This window comes from Danio aesculapii, chromosome 20 (genome assembly GCF_903798145.1).
Source record: "Danio aesculapii chromosome 20, fDanAes4.1, whole genome shotgun sequence".
NCBI lineage: Eukaryota > Metazoa > Chordata > Actinopteri > Cypriniformes > Danionidae > Danio > Danio aesculapii.
The window spans coordinates 16,912,364-16,934,507 of NC_079454.1; the positions used below are offsets into that span (position 1 = coordinate 16,912,364).

Here is a 22,144-nt window from a genome sequence, read left to right on the forward strand (position 1 = left end):
AAACGGGGCTTAATAATAATAATTCTGACTTCAACTGTATCTATTTTGTGTACTTTCTGCAATATACAGCAAGAAACTTTATTAATTTTTTTCAATAGTTGCATTCACTTTAAATTTCTTTGGGATAAGAATATTTTTTATTTATCCCCCTTGTTTAAATATGATTTATATTTCTCTATAAAATATATATTTCTGCACTTTTCTCATAGAGATCATGCTCTCAATCTTATTGGTAACTTTTTTTTTGTTACATTGTAAATTTTTTTATACACAAAAATAAGTTCCTAAAGACAATACCTAGATTTAATATTTTTCTTGCTGAAATTTCATTCAATATTGAATCTTTAAAACTTATTAGGAACAATAATATGTTTGTTAAAGCTTTTGATAATCTTTTTTCTTAATTTGTTATGATTTTTTTCCATTTCTCTTTCTCTTTCCTAACTTTTGTTATTGTATTTTCTCTTTAATGCAATGATGTTATTTTTCTTGTATTTAATGAAAAAAACCTTAAATAATCATATTTAATAATCATATTTAGTCTTTTTTATTACAGAACTTGTTATAGACCTGGTTTATGTTACTACTTTTCACAAATCATTTATGTTTTGTATGTGAGTGTGTTTTCAGAATATAAAACGTACAATAACAAACTTGTATTATGCTAATTATAATGTCTATAATGTCCAAAAGTGCTTTAAGTTTTCTTTGAAATGTAGTAATAGAAGATTAGCACTGCCCTCTATCGCCAAAACCGATTTAAAATCCGGAAATAAGTAAAACATCATACGTTTGACATTTGATCGCCGAAAGCCAGGCGTACAGTACGCTGAGTTACTGTAACCTACAGCATCATCATGATACCGGAGTGGCTCTTGTATATGGTGTTTTACCTTTTTTCTGCTGTTTTTATAGCATTTCTTGTATACTGTCTGTATATTCATCAAGTTCACCAGAAATATGATCATATACCTGGACCTCCAAGAGACAAGTAAGAAAGTTTAATAATTTGATCTTTTCATTAATGTGTTTGATGTCACTATTATTTATATTTATTTTGTTATGGTGAAAACTGTATAAATTAACGTGAACTATCCTGACAGTTTTCTGCTGGGTCATATTCCAACTATTAACAGAGTGACAAAGTCGGAAAGACATATAAACGACTTATTTCTTATATGGTAAGAACAAAACACTTATTTATTTATTTATTTATTTATTTATTTATTTATTTATTTACATGACTAATGTCTTCCTTTCACCTTGCACCTACAAACAATGTCGTAACAGTGTTCACCTTCTGAACTTACACCTCGTCTCTTTATTGACAATTTGATATTGCGGTTTTCCGAGTTCTCCGTCTTTCCACTACTCTTAAAAACCATTTTGATTCTTGCCTTTCCCTCAACATAATTTCTCCTCAGTAACCAAACCTTCCGTTTTTCATCTTTAAAAAAACTATTGCATCCATTATACTAATTATTTCCCTTGTTCGTTCGGGCTATAAATATTACTTTGATTACTAGATGAAATCAGTAGAATACTGCATTATCTTTTTTTTTTTTTTTGTCTAACTTAGTTACGGTAAGTGTCTTCACAAATACCATGAAATCCTCCATAATTACTCTTATTTTGTGTGCACATAAATAGGCGACCTGTTTGAATGTGTATTCAGTCACTATATATACTATAGGCAAAAAATAGATACAATGTTCATATTGTGTTCATGTTGCTTTGCAAAACACTTATTGTGCTTCTGAGGTGGAATACAGTTTGGCAGAGGTTTGATGGTATAGATAGGTTTAAGGGTGGGTTAAGGTGTAAAAGGGTCTGTTGTACAGAGATTAATTACAGATGTAATTACATATTGATATTTTAAAATATAAGTACAATGTAAAAATAAGCACATTCCAAATGATTAACAGCAGTAAAGAATTGTTGAGACTATTTAATATAAAGTGAAACCATAAAAAATGAATCATTGTATAAAATAACCATATTATATATTATAAATTATTTGTTATTATAATGTTTGTTTCATTAGACTGTAATACATTTAGTAATATAATAATAATGTGAAATAAAAAATAGTAACAATAGCAATATATATATTTTTTATAAAAATATCAAGATAGTGTATTGTTCCTATAGGCAAATTTGACAAAAAAGATTTTTAACATTGATATTATGTTCTTTTTAAGGGCTGAAAAATATGGCCCTGTCTACAGGCTGAACAGTTTTCATTATGTCATAATCAAGGTTCATTGCCCCGAGGCTACAAAGGTAAATATTTAACATGATTAATTTTCTTATCAAAAGCTTCATGATCTAATAAAGAAACATTTTTGCCCTTTTTGTAGACAATCATGATGTCACCAAAGTATCTCAAAGATCCCTTTGTCTACAAACGCCTCTTTAGCTTGTTTGGAAAAAGGTAATTTGTCCTGACATTGGAATGCTAATGTTGTCTGTTATCAGACAATTTACTGTAAACCACAAGGCTCACTGCTTCCTGTTTTGCTTCGCCAGTGGTGTAAAAGTCATAAGTAATAAGACTGTCATGACAATTTTATAATCATGACATGAATATGATGACTTTGTAGGGATGCTTATTATAATGACCATTAGTTGTCAATAGCTCAGTTATTTTGAATGCAACAATATTGATATTGCTATGACAACTTGACATAAACAAGTACATCACAACCTGACTTTGTCATGAAAACTTGATATAAATGTCATAAATCTTGACATAAATATCATAAATCATTTGCCATACATCTGTCATGAACATAAGGTAATTATAATTGCATTATGAACATTTTCTAATAACCTTTTCAGTGGAACAAAATTAAATTGTCATTAATATTTCTCAATAAAACTGTCAGTACTCTGTTAAATATTTTTTTAAAGTGATGTTAATATTTTATTACATTTAATGAGATTTGAATTTGTACCATTGTAGTTTATTACAGGAAAATTATTAATTTTCATAACACCGTTATAATTGTAAGGACTGTGTCACTACAGTCATGTATTTTCTTTTTTTTGTGGCAGAGTCCAGGCACTGCTCTTGTCTTGTCATTCACGTGTCTCGTCATTGTTCTGAACATGTGGTAACATTGAGTAAGCCGCACATTCTTGTCTTTGTAGTGAGTGTGCTCTCTTGTCCTGGTGTGTTTGTTCGCGGCATACTGTGTGGTTCTCAGGGCTCCAGTCAAGTTGGTTTTTGTTTCAGTTGGCACTGGAATCGGAACATGCATGCCACATTTTGCCTCAGCCCAGCTCCTTCCCCTGCCTGCACCGCCCAGGGTCCTTGCCCTGTCACCCCAGCCCGGCTTATTGCCCTACTGCCCAAGTCCGGCTTCTTGTTCTGCCTGCACCACCCACACTCCTTACCTGCCTGCAATGCCCAGACTCTATAGCCAGTTGACTCTCCCTCCCTGGTGTGTCCCTGTTCCTCCCTTGACTGTTCCTCTGGCTCTACCCTGGTCACTTGCCAGGGTTCCTGACTCCTTGCTCTACCACCCCAGCCCGGCTCTTTGCCCTCCCTCCACTGCCTAGACTCTTTGCCCTGCTGCCTTAGTCTGGCTCCTTGTCCTGCCTGCACCTTCCAGACTCCATGACCAGTCGGCTCCTCTCAGGCCTCCAGTCTTGCCACCCCTGTCTGACCCTCTCTGGATCACCCCTGCTGTTCCTCCATGGTGTCTCCCTGTTCCTCCCTGGACTGTCCCTTCGACTCTACCCTGGTCTCTTGCTGGGATTCCTGACCCTTTGGCCCTGTCTTGGACTGTCCCTTCAACTCCTCCCTGGTTCCCTGCCATTTCCGTTACTGCAACCCTGCCCTTCCTGTCCAACCCTCATCCCTGCCAGTCTAGCCAAGTTTGTTTATGTTTTATGCCCCCTCCCCCCTTTGGATTGTTTTTGGTACCTGCAACAAAAATTGAGTCCTTGCTCCTTTCTCTTTCCTCAACCTTGACAATAATGGCATCATGATGATCATGTTTATGACGGATTTATGACAAGTTATGTTGTCTTGAAAAGTTAACATGACGAACACAAAGACAGGTAGTGATGTATTCTCAATGTCATCTTTGCATTTAAAGTGACAACTGAGCAACTGACACTTAATGACAGTTGTCTTAAGCATGAATAAAATCGGTAACACTTTATAATAACTACACAATATAAATAATTTATTAAGCATTAGCATCTAGTGAATTCATTATCTCTTAAGCATTAACTCTACATGAATAAACGTTAGTAAGCAGTTTGTAACTGCAGCTACAAATGCTGTATTATTGACTTATAACCTCATTTATAATGTGCTTAATAATTGTACTTTCGTACTTTGTAACTGGTTGATTTATCATTACTAAATTAGGTATTGCATTATTTACAAATCATTTGTATTTAAGGACTATTTAAGAGTAGTTGGTGGTTTTTAAGATAATTCAGAATGAGTTCGTAAAGGATTAATAAACTATTGAAATCAATGTTTATGTATCTTATTATTCAGGCATATACTGATAGTAAATTTATGTATTAATAAATGCTTTATTAACTCGACTTCATGCAGTTTTGTGACCTAATCTAAAGTGAGGACTATTTATGCATTATAAATCCTTTAAAAATGACAATTAAAGGCTCAGTATCAAATGAACAATAATCTCTGCAATCTTATGTAAAACATAAAATTACTGTAAAGTTTAAACATGGCTGAATGACTGGAGTGTCAAAATACGACCTAAAATTGGATAAAACAACAACAATATAATAATTTAACAATATAATAAGATGCAATTTTTGAACTGTACAGTAATTTTATTTTAGATCATGTTGCAAAGATTTATTTTTATTTAATAGTTTCATTTGTGCATCTTCAAATGAATAGAAATGAATAAAGTCATTTATGTTCTTTTTTTCCTGTTTATAATTTAACTGACCCTTTAATTGTCATTTATAAGGGATTTATAAAGCATTTTATTAATCGTTTACTAACTCATTCTGAATGATCTTAAAAAACAACCAAATATTCATGAATAACTGGTTTGTAAATAAGGCAATACTTAATGTAGTAATGAAAAATTAATCATTAGCAAAGTATGAAAATATGATTATTTATATTTTTATATATTATATTATATTTATATATTATTTATATTTATTTATAATGTGCTTATAAGTCAATAATACAGCATTTGTAACTGCAGTTACAAACTGCTTACCTATGTTTATTAATGTAGAATTAATGCTTAACAGATAATGAATTCACTATTTGCTAATGCTTAATAGATGACTCATAGTGTGTAGTTATTATGTAGGCTTACCATAAAATCTTATCATGTCACGATTATAAAGGTTTTATTATGAAAGTCTTATGAACACCCACTTGAAGTAAATTGTTACACATGATTGCATATTCTCAGGTTCCTGGGATATGGTCTGGTGACAGCCACAGACCATGACATCTGGTACAGGCAGCGTCGCATCATGGATCCAGCCTTCAGCAGCTCGTGAGTCAAATACAGAACATCTCTGATACATACTACAATGTGATTCTGATGCACCTCAACCTATTTTGTCTTATCTGTCAGATACTTGCGAGGCTTGATAAGCACTTTTAACGAGATGTCAGAGCGCCTGATGGACAAGCTGGAGGAAATGTCCAATATCAAAACACCAGTTGTCATGCACGACCTGGTCAACTGTGTTACACTTGATATCATTTGCAAGGTTTCACTGTTCTTTTCGCTTATTCAAAGTAAAAGTCAAATACAAGAGACATCAAACCAGCTGTTAATGATTACTAAATGATTACATTAACATTGACAGGTTGCTTTCGGTGTTGATTTAAACTTGTTTAAGCAAACAGACAACCCTTTCCAGAAGGCAATAGAGCAGTGTTTACAGGGTATGGTGTTAGATCTTAGAGACCCATTTTGTAAGGTAAGATAATTTATTCAAATATGATTATGTCATTATGACTAAAGTAGTAGGGTAAACGTTGTATCTGTATATTTTTTTAAATTGTGGTACCTTTTTAGTTTTTTCCCAAGAATTGGAAGACTATACAGCAAACTAAAGATGCTACTGTACTCTTGCGTAAAACGGGAGAGCAATGGATACAAAACAGGAAGACATCAGTGGAAAATGGAGAGGACGTCCCCAATGACATTCTCACACAAATCCTCAAAACTGCAAGTATGTTAGTTTTTTTCACTTTGTTGAACAGGTACCCTTTATATATACACACACACACACAATTTAATAATTTCACAATTAAAGTAATTAATTAGTTTCAACCATAGAGGAACTACTCATTCTAGTACCATACTAAGACCTTCATTCTTCTTGAAAACACTAATTATGGTATTTTCAAATAAAATGGAGAGCTCTTTCATCCTTCATAGACAGCAACAGTTCAGAGATGACCATGGTCCAGAAAAGGAACCAAAAAAACTGTCCATGTGACTACAATTGTAATCATACAAAGTCTTTGTTTGCTTGTAATAATACAAACAAATTTGATCACCAATATCTTCAGCATCAGGTGTGTGTTTAATGGGGACAATAATATGCTTGTGCTGCACTTCAGACTCTAACGGCAATAGGTTTTGCTGCTCATAGTAAACATGCACCATTGATCTGACAAAAAAACATTGTCAAAAGTTGTTTTAAAAGATTTTTTGGCATATTTTTCTTTGTCTGGTTACAGTTGAACCATTTAAGTCACACACTGTTTTGACAATGTTTCTGGTTCTTTTTGCTGTTTATGGAGAATGAGCAAGCTCTCGGATTTCATCTAAAATATCTTAATTTGTGTCCCAAAGATAAATGAAGGTCCCAAGGGATTAATACGCATGAGAGTGAGTAATTAATAAAATAATTTTAATTTTACGTAATCTTTTAAATAAAAATTGACCAAGGAACACTAAGGAAAATCTCAATGACATTTTTAAAATAGACAACCTGTTTATAACTTCAAAAAAAAAACCTAAAAAGCTCTCCTTAGGAGAGATGTAACTTCATATATAAAAAGCTGTCTATCAAACACATTTAAATATTGACAACAATTACATTTCTTTAAACCTTTTCTAAAGAATGGCACTGTAACGGATCAGAGAGAAGACAAAGGCAGATTAACAGAAAGAATGGATATTTAATGATACTTTAAACAAACAATGTAAAGGAGGTTGTTCAGAACAGAAATATCAATACCAACATAATAAAAAGAAACAAAACGAAACAGTACTTAACTTCGGGTGGTAACTGAAACTAGATGATGCCGGTGGAGGTAAACAGTACAGGATTCACAGGACGAGATAACAGACAGGATAACAGACAAACTTATGAGCAGACAGACAGACAGAGAGACATACAGACTGGCAGGCAGGCAGGCAGGATACAACATCAGGTAAATGATATCAAGCTTAAGAGCAATGAGTCCGGGTACTAACAAGTAGATCAGACATGAATCTAGTGAATGAGTGAATGTTCCAGGCTTATGTAGTGTGAGCGGGTGATGAGTAAAAGGTGAAGGTGATTAGAATTCTGGTGATTGGGGCTGTGCAGGTGCAGTGAATGGATTCCTGACAGGAACACACTAAAGCTGCGGTCACACTGGGCTTTGTGTGTGCGAAATTCTGTCGTGCGGTGCTGCAAAAAGGGGCGATCGGTCCATGTTTTAAATTTCTGTCCAAAGAGGTTCTGTTTTGATCCTCGATTGGTCTCACGTAGTTAAGTGATGCGATTTCGCAGGTCCGAGTTCACCAAGCTTGAACTTTGCACCGCAGCGAACTGCGAAACTTAACGCATGACCCTACGTTTCCGGTCTGACACATTCACGTGCGTATGAATGGAAGTCTATGGGAGGAAAAGCCAAGTGTGACCGCAGCTTTAAGCTGCAGTCACACTGGGCTTTGTGTGTGCGAAATTCTGTCTTACGGCGCTGCGAAAAGGGGTGGGATTAAACAAGATGATTAGACATTAAAAAAAGCGAGCGATTGCTCCATGTTTTAAATTTCTGTGCAGAGAGATCCTGTTTTGATCCTCGATTGGTCTCACGCAGTCAAGTGATGCGAGTTCACCAAGCTTGAACTTTGCACCGCAACGAACTGCGAAACTTAACACATGACCGTATGAATGGAAGTCTATGGGAGGAAAAGCCCAGTGTGACCGCAGCTTTATATTCAGGATGGGATGTTCAAAATTTAATTCACATGCTACACTAAATTGTATTGATATCATTTGTGAGCTTTCTGTTTTGTTGCAGAGGAGGAAAAAGTTAATAACACAAAAGATCATGAGCAGATGTTGGACAATTTTGTGACTTTCTTCATTGCGGGTGAGTTTCTTCTTGCTTTGATTTTTGGTCATAAATTGTAGTGGCTATATACTGTTATGAATGCAACCCAGGCTCATTCTGAAAACGTACTGCTATATACATTTCTGGAAAGCACCAAATGCATCCTAGGAGGTAAGTTTTTTTTTGCAGTTTTTGTTTTCGTGAATCTATGAGGCCTCTGTGTACACTTTTTGAGATCTCACTGGCGAGTACCATTCACACCTGCTATTCTCACGTAAATCCACCAGAGGCCGCTGTCAACTGAATTTTTGACTGACTGAATGACTGACCAATCGACTGACCCACTGTCCTCCTTCCCTAAACTTAACCAATAGTGTTTTCAAAAGCACAGATTGACCCACATTGATATCAGCTGTAGCAGGTAATTAGAGTCTGAATAGGCACAAAGCAGGATGGGATGTGTAGCTGGGTGAATAGCAGGTGGAGTGTACATTTAACTGAAATGTCCTCCAGCTAATGATCGTAACATATACAGCATTTGGTGACATTTCAAGTTGCACATGTACTTACATAGAGTAATTACAATTAGTTATACATAATTACATGCAACTATGTGTAGACCTCTGACCCTAACCATATAATAACTACAACATAGGCTCATTCTGAAAACGTACTCCTATATACATTTCTGGAGATCGCAAATTATGTAGCCAGAGGAACATACGTATGGATTGGTCGGTTGGTCAGTCAGTGAACAGCAACCTCTGGTGGATTTATGTGAGAACAGCATGCATGAATGGCACTCGCGAGAGAAAGTTAGGATATCAAAAAGCGTTCACAGCGGCCTCTGGTGGATTTGTGAAAACAAAAACTGAAAAAAGACGTAGCTCCTGGAACGTATTTGGCATTCTGCGGAAATGTGTATAAGGGTACATAATCAGAATGAGCCTGGGTTGAGTAAGTACATGTACTTAATTAAAATTTCTCAGTAGTTAAAAGAATAGATACACTGTAACAAGGAAACTTTAAAATAAAGTGTAACCCAGCAATTTGCTCTTTTGCAGGACAAGAGACAACAGCCAATCAACTCTCATTTGCAATCATGGAATTAGGGAGACATCCTGAGATATATAAACGGTAAACACTTAAACATGGGTAACAATCTAAAATAGTTTAAGTAACACACTGTAAAAAAATTCTGTAAAATTTCCGGAAAAATACTGGCAGCTATGGTTGCCAGAGCTTTTTTGTAAAAAATACAGAATTTTTCTTTAAAATTGTTTTTACAGAAAAATGTTGTATTTTTAACAAGAAAAAATTTTATTTATTAACTGATGCAATGATCATTTACAAACCTTTGAGTTAATTATTTATTTTTGCAGAAACCAAGTACGTTTTATTTGGCATTTACTGGCATTAAAATCAGCATTTTAAATGTCTAAGTAATATATCTGAGCATATTGTTATTGAGAACCATTGTACATCAGTTCACTACAAAAACTTTTTAAATAAAGCCATTAAATGCATTATTGTGTTCATGTGTGACTAATTAACAAACAGACTTTCAGTGCATTAGTAACTAAACAGTTATATTTAAACAAAAGAAGATGCAGCATAACATCTGATTCACTGAGTTCATCTTAGACTTGCACACAGATGCTAATATCCTCCACAATGGTGAAACAAAAATGTTTTACAGTATTTTGCTGTTATTTTTCCTGATTTAAAAAAAAAATACTGCCAGCTGTGGTTGCCAGTAATCTACTGTTTTTAACATTTTACGGTCGTAAATTCAATCTACAGAATTTTTCTGTTAAAAATACATTCCACAGTCTGTATTTTTCATCTAACAAATTTAACCCCTCAAATCCCAGAGCAAAATCCTCACTAGTGTCCTCACTACAGAGGGTTGAACACTCAGACAGGGATGAAGTTAATGAGATAATTAAGTGTCTAATTAAAGGAGGATTAATAATTATTGATGAACAAGTGTTAACAAGCAGAATCACTGAAGGAAAGAACAACAAGACCAAATAACACAAATTACAGCCAAAATCAAAGATGAAATCAACTGAAAATAAAACAAAATAAAATAATAATTAATAAAAAAATAAAAAATTACACAATAAAACTTTTATTTCTCAAGATCTCAGTAGAGATCATTAAACAACTCCACAAACATCAGGAGCTTCACTTATTACTGACCTTTGACTTTATTTCTGTCACATGAACAAAAGCTCTTAATGAAATTGTTGTTCATTTGAAGTCACCATGACGGAGGACAGAGCCTGCTTTAGTCGGACTCTTCAACTTCTTGGTTTAAAATAATTAATTATGTTAATCCCACTAATTCTATGGCATGAAAAGTCAAAACAAACATAGTCTTAAGTGTGATGAGATTAACTATCATGTCAAGCCACCTTTGCATTCTTGTTGAATAACATCTTAAGTGTGAGAATTGAATACAATACATAGATGAAACCACTGGACCTTCAGCAATCAATGACAATTTAACAGGTCTAAATACACCAGTCATATGAACTTGAAAACACACAGATATCAACAATTAGTCTTTGAATCTCAATAATGGTGATAAACAAAAAATAACAAATAAAAAAGCAACCCAGAACAATACAAAACAATCTACTGAAATACACCCCAAAAACAAAATTAATTAAAGGCAAAGAAAGAAATGTTAAGAGCATAAAGCTGCATAATTTATTCATGCTGCAATGCATGCTGGCACCCAGCATGCATTGCAGATGAATGAATTAAGCAGCTTTTTTTTTTTAGCAACCATGGTTGAGGTTCATATCCTGATTCTTGATGTCTGTGTGTCTTAAAAGTGTTGGTTTTTGGTATGAAACTCTAATGATTAATACCATCATAATTGTTGGTTCACCCTTCTGGAAGCTGTACTACTGTCCCAGATATCATCACATAAATTAAATATAATTAATTGCAACTTTTTTTGTGACTTATTAAAATCAATTCTGTAATAAGAACATAAAAGTTTTTATCACTTGGCTTGCTCTAACTGATGAGTTTCAGAAACAGTTACAACAGCCAGAGAAACATTTAAACGGAAGCGTAAATGTTTAAGAGCTTAACTAATGCAGCCTCTGATATCCATGATGGTGAGGTCAAATCAAACATTTTCAATAAAAATATAAACCTCTGTTATCAAATATTCTTGCAGATATGAAAGAATTGAATCAAACTGTAATCAGTGAAGCTGCTAATGCTGTTATTTAATGGAGTTGTTTAATTCTCTGTTTTAATTCAGTTGGTTTGGTGTGAGGCTGTGTCTGTAGTTTTATTTCTTGTTCTTTCCTTCAGTGATTGTGCTTGTTAACAGCAGGTGTTCATCAATTCACTGAAGCTACGGTCACACTCGGCTTTGTGTGTGCGAAATTCTGTCGTGCGGCGCTGCGAAAAGGGGCGGGATTAAACAAGATGATTAGATATTTAAAAAGCCAGCGATTGCTCCATGTTTTAAATTTTTGTCCAGAGAGGTCATGTTTTGATCCTCTATTGGTCTCATGCAGTCAAGTGATGCGATTTCGCAGGTTAGAGTTCACCAAGCTTGAACTTTGCACCGCAGCAACCTGCGAAACTTAACGCATGACCCTGCGTTTCCGGTCTGACGTATTCGTGTGCGTATGAATGGAAGTCTATGGGAGGAAAAGCCAAGTGTGACTGCAGCTTTATTTGTGGTCATTCACTCTGTCTAGTGGACTAAGCTAATTGACTAATTTAGGGACTAGTGAATGAGGGTGTATGGTGAGATTTCAGACACTCTGATTAGTTTCTCGAAAACAAAGGTTAGATCTGTTACAGTTATTTTCCGTATTTTGTACTGAAATGAACTGTTAATCATTTAACAGGTTTTCACAGTAGATTGTACAGACTTTTACTGTTAAAATCACAGACATTTTTTACAGTGCAATTTACATTATTAACTTGCTTGTTACTTGCTTATTGTTAAGATATTACCTGTTTTTAGTAGAATCATCTTATTCTACATCTCTAATCATAACCAGTACTTAAACTCAACTACTACCTGACTTGATATGCAGATAATTAGTAGTTTATGGACCTAAAAGTCTTAGTTGATGGCTTGTTAATAGTGTGAATTGTACGTCAAAATTAATTGTTACTGAAATACGGAATGGTTCCAAATATTTTGTATTACAGTGCTTCAGAATTCAAACTTATTTTCATTTTCAGAGCTAAAGCAGAGGTGGATGAAGTCCTTGGAACCAAAAGAGACATTTCATATGAAGACCTTGGAAAATTCCCTTATTTGTCTCAGGTTTGTCCACAGAGTTGTTTTAGGTGACATGAAAAAACATTGATTTTAGCATCCATTTCTTTTAATGGCCTTTTGTGTATTCAGGTGTTGAAGGAAACCCTGCGTCTGTACCCCACTGCACCAGGAACCAATCGCTGGCTTCATGAGGACATGGTCATTAATGGCATTAAAATTCCTGGAGGCTGTTCTGTTATTGTGAGTGTAACCACATTCCTTGTAAAACTGTTCGATTCACTCTGTGCCCATCAAGATACCAGCCTACAGAGGCTAGTCATACAAGTACAAATCTTGTACATTTGAATGGAGAAAGAAATAAATGTTCATAGACTCTTTTCACAAAACAGCAATCATGTGTTTCAATGGTGGTAACATTCAGTGTGATAAAGACTGCGTTTACATAAATTAGTTATTACTAGAGGTGTGAACCTACACTGGTCTCAAGTTTTGGCTCGGTTATGATTATCATGCCATCGATTCGGTTCAGTTAGATATCTCGGTGCATCAACGATGTTTTCTATACACAATTTTATATTTAACTCTACAGCACAAGAATTCTTGTATTAAAATGGATAATTTTAAACTACATTTATATGTATTTGTAATACAATCTTGTCCTTTTAATGCAAGCAGTCAGATATATGTACTGTACCTTTCATTTTACTTGCTCAAAGAAAACACTCTTTTTGAATGCATCAAACAAAACTGAAGTACATGCACAGAACAACATGAGCATTTAAAGCAAATAAACAAATGTAAATATTATCCCGCTTGCTTTTTGAGCATTGTCGAGCGAGTTATTAAATGCCTATGAATGGTCGCATGCTCAAAAGAAAAGGACAGCAATTGGCTCTAACGCGCTGGTGCTGTTAATTTTCTCCATAGCAGTAAAATAGGGGTAACTTGTAACTTCAGTGTCCAGCAAACACGCAGTGAATTGTCAGAGTTTCTGCATTTTAATTACTCATGCTTGCCTCCCTCGCCATAGTATTTTACAGCGACATATTATTTCTAGGAATGCACCGATATGGATTTTTTTGGCCGATATCGATAACCGATAACTCTTGAGATTTGGAGGCCAATAACCGATATATTAGGCAATAAATAAAAATATTTCAAAATGTTATATTTTTATACAGTGTACAACTGATTTCATTTTAAAAACTTCATAAAAGTTTCATCTGATATTATGTACTGAATTGCCTGCTCAAAGCAAAAATATAAACATTTCAAAATTGCCATATGATTATATATACCTATATTCATGATTTCACATACATTAGCATGCTAAAAAATAAATGATCTCCTTTTCTTCACATAGCAAATTAACCTGCAACTTGACTGTTGCATAAAAATAATAGGTTAATTAACAAAATGGGACTCAATTAACAAAGAAGTAAAATAAATATGTTTTAAATAAAATGAAAGAACTTTTGAAATATTGAAATACTGAAATACTGAAACCAGCTCAAATGCTCTTAAATAAAACGGTAGTTACAGTAGTGCACATATGTGCAAATATGAAATGTCCAAAAAAAGCATTTTGAAAGGTGTTTTGACTGTTCAGAGCCACCGTACAAGCAAAAAGCTAAATACAGATTGTATGGTTTACTTTAGAAAAAGCATCATAAGTTTGTTGTTTTAGATTCTTTTAAACACATGTAGGTGCTGCTTGTCAATCAGACAATGCTTCTATGTTCGTTTTTGCTGTCAATTGCGGGAAAAATGATTGATGAAAGGTTTATGTTAAACCACTGAGTTTAAAATTGCAGGCGCTACGTGATGCACGTGCACACGAAGCAGGGTCAGATTTGTCCCAAAAGTCAGATTTTGATACAACACCTGACCTGACAACTGCATGAAAATGTTTCAGATGACTGTTCTATAGCCTACAGCTAATCAATCTTTCAGATTCTGGGGTGCATTTAAGTTCTAAAGAAAAGTATAAATGATAAATTATACTAAATAAAACTAATTAAAGAGATGGTATTTAAGTATATAATTCCAATCACCTGGCAAATGGAGGTCATGTGAATGGTTTGTGAACACAATTAAGTGCACATATTATTTGATAATTGTAAGAAATAATTCCAAAAAGCAACTAACTGTGTAAAGCCACATAAAACAAAACAAAAATAGGATGTATATGCCGAGTTCAGCGGCTAATCAGCCGGAATCAGCTGAGGTGAAGTGACGGTGCCCAGCAAGACCTAGCTGTCACTTAAGTGGCCACTCCCTTAATTATGCAGACTTAATATAACTTAATATAAACAAAAACGGATGAGTTATAAAAAAATTGTCATGAAGTATGGGTAATATTAGCTATATGAACCAAATCGTTCTTTGTACCAGGCTGTAAACACCCGTTTTTCTGCTGTGAAGTTGGCCATTTTAACAGTGGGGTCGATAGAAATTTGTTCTTTTATGGAGCCAGAACAGTGGAATTTTAGTTTCAGTTACTTCCGTATTTGCTTCACGAGGGAGAGCGGGAGGTTGCCGCTTGGATGCCACTTTATTGTGAGTTTCCCCTTTAAGAACCAGCATTCATATTTGTACACATCTCACACTAGATGCGAAGCACCATGGCGTTCCACTTCTTTTAGAATTCTAAACATTGTTTTCTATGATGGTACACACACCGGCGACGCCATTCGCCATATTTTACAATGGCTATCTGAGGTGTTTTTAATACTGCGTCTATGGTTGGGACAGTAAAAGCTGGAAATGTGAAAAGTGTCTATTTTTTAAATTAAGAAATATGTTTTAAAAAATGCACAACTGAACAATTTTCACTCTTTCCACACAGTTCAGCTCTTATGTCGCCCAAAGACTGGAAAAGTATTTTAAAGATCCGTTGAAGTTTGATCCAGAGAGGTTTGATGTGAATGCCTCAAAGTAAGTCATTATTACTTAATCACAGTCTCATTTAAGTGTATGTTATAGTGTTAATACTGTGTTCAGTGGTGGAAAAAGTACTGAAAAATCATACTGAAGTAAAAGTACCATTACTTGCCCAAAAACGTAGTGCAAGAAGAGTTCAAGTATCTGTTGTAAATATTACTCAAAATGTATGACTAAAAAGTAGGCCTTTTAAAAGTACTCTAGCATAGTGAGTAATTAGTATTACGTTGTGAATGGCTGATACATGTGTGTAAACGTAACATCCTGTTGTGCATTTATACAGAAAACACCCATCGTTTCTTAGTCATTGTGTGTATAGATTTTGGACATCTTTTTGGACACTTAATGCTTCCAAATAGTTTGCTGCAGGTATTAAGATTAAGTTCAGTATGAATCGCAGGACTGATTTTTCTAATCCCTTTAGACAAGAAAAAATAAAGTAGTGACTGCAGGTTAAAGGAAAGTAGTGGTGTAAAAGTAGAGATACAGCACTAAATTTGTACTCAAAGAAAAGTAAAAGTACACATTTTTAAAACTACTCACACTGTAAAAAATGTCCATGATTTTAACAGTTAAAGTCTGTAAAATCTAGGTTGAAAACCTGTTAAATGATTAACAGCTCATTTCTGTACAAAATATGGAAAATAGCTGTAACATCTAACCTTTGTTTTCGAGAAACTAATCAGAGTATCTGAAATGTCAACACACACCCTCATTCACTAGTCCCTATATTAGTCGATTAGTTTAGTCCACTAGACAATGCGATTGACCACAAATGAGTGAATTCAGACACTGATGAACAGCTGCTATTAACAAGCACAATCACTGAAAGAAAGAACAAAAAATAAAACTAGAGACACAGCCTCACGCCAAACCAACTGAATTAAAACAGAGGATTAAACAACTCCATTAAATAGCAGCATTACCAGCTTTATAGATTACAGTTTGACTTCATTTCTGTCATATCTGCAAAGAATATTTGATAATGAACAGAGGTTTATATTTTTATTGAAAATGTTTGATTTGACCTCACCATCATGGAGATCAGAGGTTACTTTAGTTGGGCTCTTTAACCTTTACTCTTTTATCTTAATATTTCTCAGGGTTTTATAACTGTGTTTCTTGAAACTCATCGGTTATAACAAGAATGGCAAAGAGAAAATTTGCTGCATGTTCTTAATTGTAGCAGATACAATTTCTGGTATTTTGTAAGTTATTTTGAAAAAAGAGCTGCAAATATATTTATATTGATGCTGTTTGGGACAAAACTGTAGCTTTTCATGGAGGAGCAACAAATAATTAGGGAGGAAATTTTAATAATTAAAGGATCACATACAAAACCTTAGAGCTGCAGCAGCACGTTAAGACACACAGACATCAAGATTCAGGATATGAACCTCAACCATGGTTGCTAAAAAGAAAAAAAGCTACATCATTCATGCCGCAATGCATTCTTGGTGCCAGCATAGTACAAAACTCCCAGCATGCATTGCAGCATGAATATATCATGCAGCTTTATGTTCTTACAATTTCTTTTTTTTTGCTTTTAATTTGTTTTTGGCAGGTAATATTTTAGTAGCTGGTTTTGGATTGTTCTGGGTTGTTTTTGATTTTTTTTGTCACCATTATTGAGATTCAAAGACTAATTGTTGATGTCTGTGTTTTTAAGTTGTTCCATAGATCAAACCTTCTCATTGAGAATGGTGTATTTAGCCCTGTAAAACAATCATTGACTGCTGAAGCTCCATTGGTTTCCTTTATGTATGTTATTAATATCTCTTGCACAGAACTAACATGATATTGAATGAGAACACAAGCAAGTGAGAGTGGTTTTGATGTCATAGTTAATTTCATCAGACTTTTTCTTATGGCTTTTCATGCTGTACAATTAGTGTGATTAACACAACTAATTATAAAACAAGAAGTTGAAGAGTCCAACTAAAGCAGATACTGACCTCTTTCATGGTCACATCAAATGAGCAACAGAAATTTCATTAAGAGCTTTTGTTCACATGACAGAAATAAAGTCAAAGGTCAGTAAAAAGTGAAGATCCTGATGTTATTTAATGATCTCTACTGAGATCTTGAGAAATAAAAGTTTTATTGTGTAATTATTTTTATTAATTATTGTTTTATTTAAAGTTTTTTTTTTCAGTTGATTTCATCTTTGGTTTTGCCTGTAATTTGTATTATTTGGTCTTGTTGTTCTTTCCTTCAGTGATTCTGCTTGTTAACAGTTGTTCATCAATAGTTATCAATCCTATCCTAAAGTACAATAACAAACCATTAATCAAGACTTTTAGCTCAACAATCTACTAATTAGCTGCTTATTAATAGTTAGTTAGGTATTACTTGGGTTTAGCTATTGTAAAATAAGATTTTACTTTATAAGTGCTAATAAACAGTTTGTTTCTTAATAATAGGCAGAGAATAAGCCAGTAGTAACTGCTCTGAATTGTTATTTAAACGGAAGTTTCACCATTACATCAATGCAGTAGTTATGAAAAAATTACTACATTACCCCCGGTTATCTGTGCATTAATTACAGTAAGCATGATTTAAAGCATATTAGTGGTATTGTAAAGTGTGACAATAAAGCATGTTATTTTATAATTTCAAATTGTGTTCGTACCCGACAGGCCTTATTACTGCTACTACCCATTTTCACTTGGTCCACGATCCTGTCTGGGGCAGGTCTTCTCACAGGTGATGACATGCTTATTAACATTTTTATTATTTGGAGATTCTTTACATCACATTTATACAATGATAATGCTCTACCTGCAAAAGTCTCTGTCACGGTTGCTCACTCACAAAAGCATTGAATTATTCAAAACACGGATTTGTTTACACAAAAACACTCACAGGAACAGAGGTGACAATATAATACAGGACCAAGAATGACACTTATGGGATAAATAGAAAAGACATGATTAAACTGAATACAGGGGTGCGGCACAGGTGGAACTAATAAACATTAACAAATGGCGGGAAAACAGAACAAAGAAATCACATGACGTAAACAGAAGCAAATGGAACAAACACATGGAACATCACATGACAAAACAACTACATGAACACAACACATAGACACAACAGACTTGTGACATTACCCCCCTCTTTGAAGGTGTGACCTTGTGCCTTCAACACAACCTTATACAAAAAAACAGGCGTAGCCAGAGGTGTGGAGTCCAGAGGCATAGGCAAGGTGGCTATTGACCAAGGAGGTGACGAGGGAGGAGTGAGCCAACACAGAGCTTTAGGGTCAGAGGGCCGAAGTGGAGTCTGCAGCTCTTTTGCTGGAAGCGATGACCAAGGGCGACACCTGGAAGGCAATGCAGGCATGCAGACCCTCAGAGAAACCTCCCCAACAGTAGCTTGAGGGTGAGCTGGGGGGCTGACTGCAGTGGTGCTGGGGCTGGCTGCAGATGCTGGCACATACGGAGATGAAGAGGGTGGCTTGGGTGGGATGCTACTCACGACTTTGCAGTAATTGTCATCTGAGAACATCGGGGCCAAGAGACTGTCTGGAAACTGCAGACTTGGAACAGAGCTTATGCTCACTGGGAACAGTGGGGAGGGTTTGACTTCACTCCAGAAATCTATGAGTAGCATTGGGGATATGGGCAGGGCCTTCACTCACACTCTTGATGGCAATCACCTGACAGCAGGGAGCACTTGCCAGAGCCCACCGCAGATGGACAGCCACCCATGGTGGGCTCTGGCAAGTGCTCCCTACTGTCAGGTGAGGGTTAGCTGGTCTCCATGTCTCCATGAGTGGCACTGACGAGGTCTTCCTCCGCACAGACGGAGAGCGTAGATCCATTCCTCGCCAGTGTCCACTCCATATAGGCAGCAAAGTTCAGATCTTCAGATGACTAGCACATCATCCAGATAGCTGGTTGTAATATTCGCTAGTAACAGGAACAGTGTAGTTTGATCCAGCGGTGGGATCCATGGAGAAACACGAAGGGAAAGGAAAAGAAACACTAGGAGCTCTATTTTAACGATCTAGATGCAAAGTCTGAAGCGCAAAAGGATTAAGGCAGTGTCCAAATCCACTTTTGCTATTTTAAGGACGGAAAAATATGCTCTGCGCCGCAGCACATGGTCTAACAGGGTTGAGCTTATTCTCTTAATGAGTTCTGGGTGTGTTTTGAGAATAAACCAATCAGAGTCTCATCTCCCATTCCCTTTAATAGTCAGTTGTGTCGCACCATAGCGTATTTGCTATTTACATGGCGGACTTTGTAAGTGGAAAAACTGAACACTAGCGAGAAAACAGTTAAACATACCATCTGCAGCACAAGGATAAAGAATGAGCCTCCTCCAATCTGCCTTTACTTTCGCTTTCACTTTCTCTCTTTCTTGGATAAGGAAACGTGTTGTACGCACAGACATTGATTAGCCTACATAATTAATTTCGTTTGTTAAGTGCAAAGATTTGTTTTGATATTTTTTAAAATTTTGATTCTAAATTCAGTTTTAATTTCCAGCAAACAAATAAATTTACAATAATAACGAAGTGTGGTCAACCAACTGAGTTATATCCAAATACACATGCTGTGCCCTATGGTCCAAATCCTGACAGGTGAATAAATTTAAGCTAGTTTTTAATAAAATAAATTTAAATATGCATTTGATAAATACTACTACTAATAATAACATTATACCAAAGCAAATTGTCATGAATAAACTAAAAAAGCCCCCCGAGATGAAGGCATAAAGGCAGTGGTTAAGGTTGCATTGGTCTGAAAATAGCAACACATCGTGGAAACACGTCTTGCGCCTAATTGTGCCGAGTGTAAGATAGGGGGAAAAAACTAGAAAATGAATGGGGGAAACAAACACCGCAATTTTCATTGTCGGTCCGGTATTCTGTCACAGTTGTACCATCTCGGTAAAACACTTTACACAAAAACACTCGTCCAAGAACTAATGACATGTGTGGGTATAAAAAGACAAGACATGATTAAACTGAATATATACAGGGGTGGGACACAGGTGGAACTAATAAACATTAATTACGTTAATTATATACATAATAACATTAATTGATTATTAAAACAGAACAAAGGAATCACATGACGTGACAGAAGCATATGGAACAAACACATGGGACATCACATGACAAAACAACTACATGAACACAACACATAGACACAACAGACTTGTGACAGCATTATCGAAAATCATTTTAACAATCAGATTAGGGCTAATGTCATTGCACTGTCACCCAAAAATGTCACCTTCTTTTTTTAACTGCCATCATTTCCACCTCATTATACAAATTTATGTCACAAAAACACACACACGAATGGAAACCTCAGTTTCTACATCAGAATTTTAAGTTGCCAATTGCCAAATTTGCTGTGATCTTCACCACTCTTTATCTGCATTTAGATGGAGGCAAAAGTTGTGCTTGCCAAACTGCTCCAGAGATTTGAGTTCAGTCTGGTCCCTGGACAGTCTTTCGACATTAAAGACATTGGAACTCTGCGGCCCAAGAGCGGAGTGATCTGTAACATTAAGCAGTTATAAGATGCTTAAAGCACTTGTTTTGTGACAACTGTTATATTTTTTAAATGATTATGAGAAAAGAGAAGATAACCACAGTTAAATTACTTTTGTTTGTGTAATGCTGTTTTGATATTATGTTAAAGAAGATGCAAATGCAAATGAACCCACAACTGTAGAGATTCAGATTCTGCTTTAAAACACCTTTAAAAGATAACATTTGTGTCATTGTTCAGATCAAGTCAGTTTAGTGTTGGTTCAGTTCAAATAAACTCAAATCAAGTGTGAATTTAGATTTGAAATTTGGTTCAGATACAAGCAGTTTCTTCTAAAGTGCCCTCAATCAGCCTTAATCAGCTCAATGAGGTTGCTTTAATTTATTCTAACAAGTTAATCAGCTTTTAACTACATTTTTTACAGTTATACAAAGTTTAACTGAATATTTTTGTCAGTTAGTTTGATGTAAGTCAATCCAATAAGTTCTCCAGGAACTGGATCTGTGAATTAAGATGACTAGAAAAGTTTATTTGATTCACCTAAAAAATGTAAGGCAGCAATAATTTTTTACAGTGTTTAGAAATGTATGTGCACATTTATATGTTCACAATAAATATGCACAGTACACGCACATAATATGTAAATATAAACCTTTATTTTGTACATGATTAATCAACAACACTAATATGTAAAAGAATCAATGCACAGAATCGTTTTACATGGTGCTTCTGTAGAAGCAGACTAAATAAAGTTGAAATCAGAATTATTAAACCTCCTGAATTATTTGTCCCCCTGTTTATTTTTTTCCCCAATTTCTGTTTGACAGAGAGATTTTTTTTAACACATTTCTAAACATAATGGCATAAACAAAATAACTGATATATTTTCTCTTTGCCATTATGACAGTACACAATATTTTACTTGACATTTTTCAAGACACTTCTTTACCCTTCTAGGGCTTTAGTGGCCACATATGTGGACAGCACATTTTAGCTCTTAAATGGCTATTTAAAATACTTTTGTTACATTTTGTGTCATCCTGCAACTGTTTTGCAGCATATGTAATGTCCCAAACACTATTTTAACTGTCCAAAATGGGCAACAAATTT

The 22,144-nt window shown here is 35.0% G+C and overlaps 1 protein-coding gene across 2 annotated transcripts; it reads left to right on the top strand.

The window, feature by feature from the left end:
• Positions 1-784: 784 nt before the first annotated feature.
• LOC130247357 (cholesterol 24-hydroxylase-like) lies at positions 785-21,815 on the top strand. 2 transcript variants are annotated; one of them, XM_056480580.1, is made up of 15 exons: positions 785-991; positions 1,104-1,181; positions 2,202-2,283; positions 2,361-2,434; positions 5,430-5,516; positions 5,598-5,736; positions 5,836-5,949; positions 6,048-6,204; positions 8,276-8,347; positions 9,373-9,445; positions 12,539-12,623; positions 12,708-12,818; positions 15,427-15,515; positions 18,161-18,227; positions 20,925-21,815. In XM_056480580.1, the coding sequence occupies exons 1-15, from the start codon at positions 858-860 to the stop codon at positions 21,060-21,062; spliced, it is 1,500 nt and encodes a 499-aa protein (XP_056336555.1). In that variant the 5' UTR covers positions 785-857; the 3' UTR covers positions 21,063-21,815. The 2 variants fall into 2 exon arrangements, with proteins under 2 accessions (XP_056336555.1, XP_056336556.1); XM_056480581.1 differs by lacking the exons at positions 2,202-2,283; positions 2,361-2,434.
• The last annotated feature ends 329 nt before the right edge of the window (positions 21,816-22,144 follow it).

Excerpts from the sequence above, each read along its gene's own strand:
- LOC130247357 (XM_056480580.1), top strand. The coding sequence starts at position 858 with ATGATACCGGAGTGGCTCTTGTATATGGTGTTTTACCTTTTTTCTGCT. Across the intron at positions 2,284-2,360 it reads ATTGCCCCGAGGCTACAAAG|ACAATCATGATGTCACCAAA; the intron begins GTAAATATTTAA and ends CCCTTTTTGTAG. Across the intron at positions 15,516-18,160 it reads TTTGATGTGAATGCCTCAAA|GCCTTATTACTGCTACTACC; the intron begins GTAAGTCATTAT and ends CGTACCCGACAG.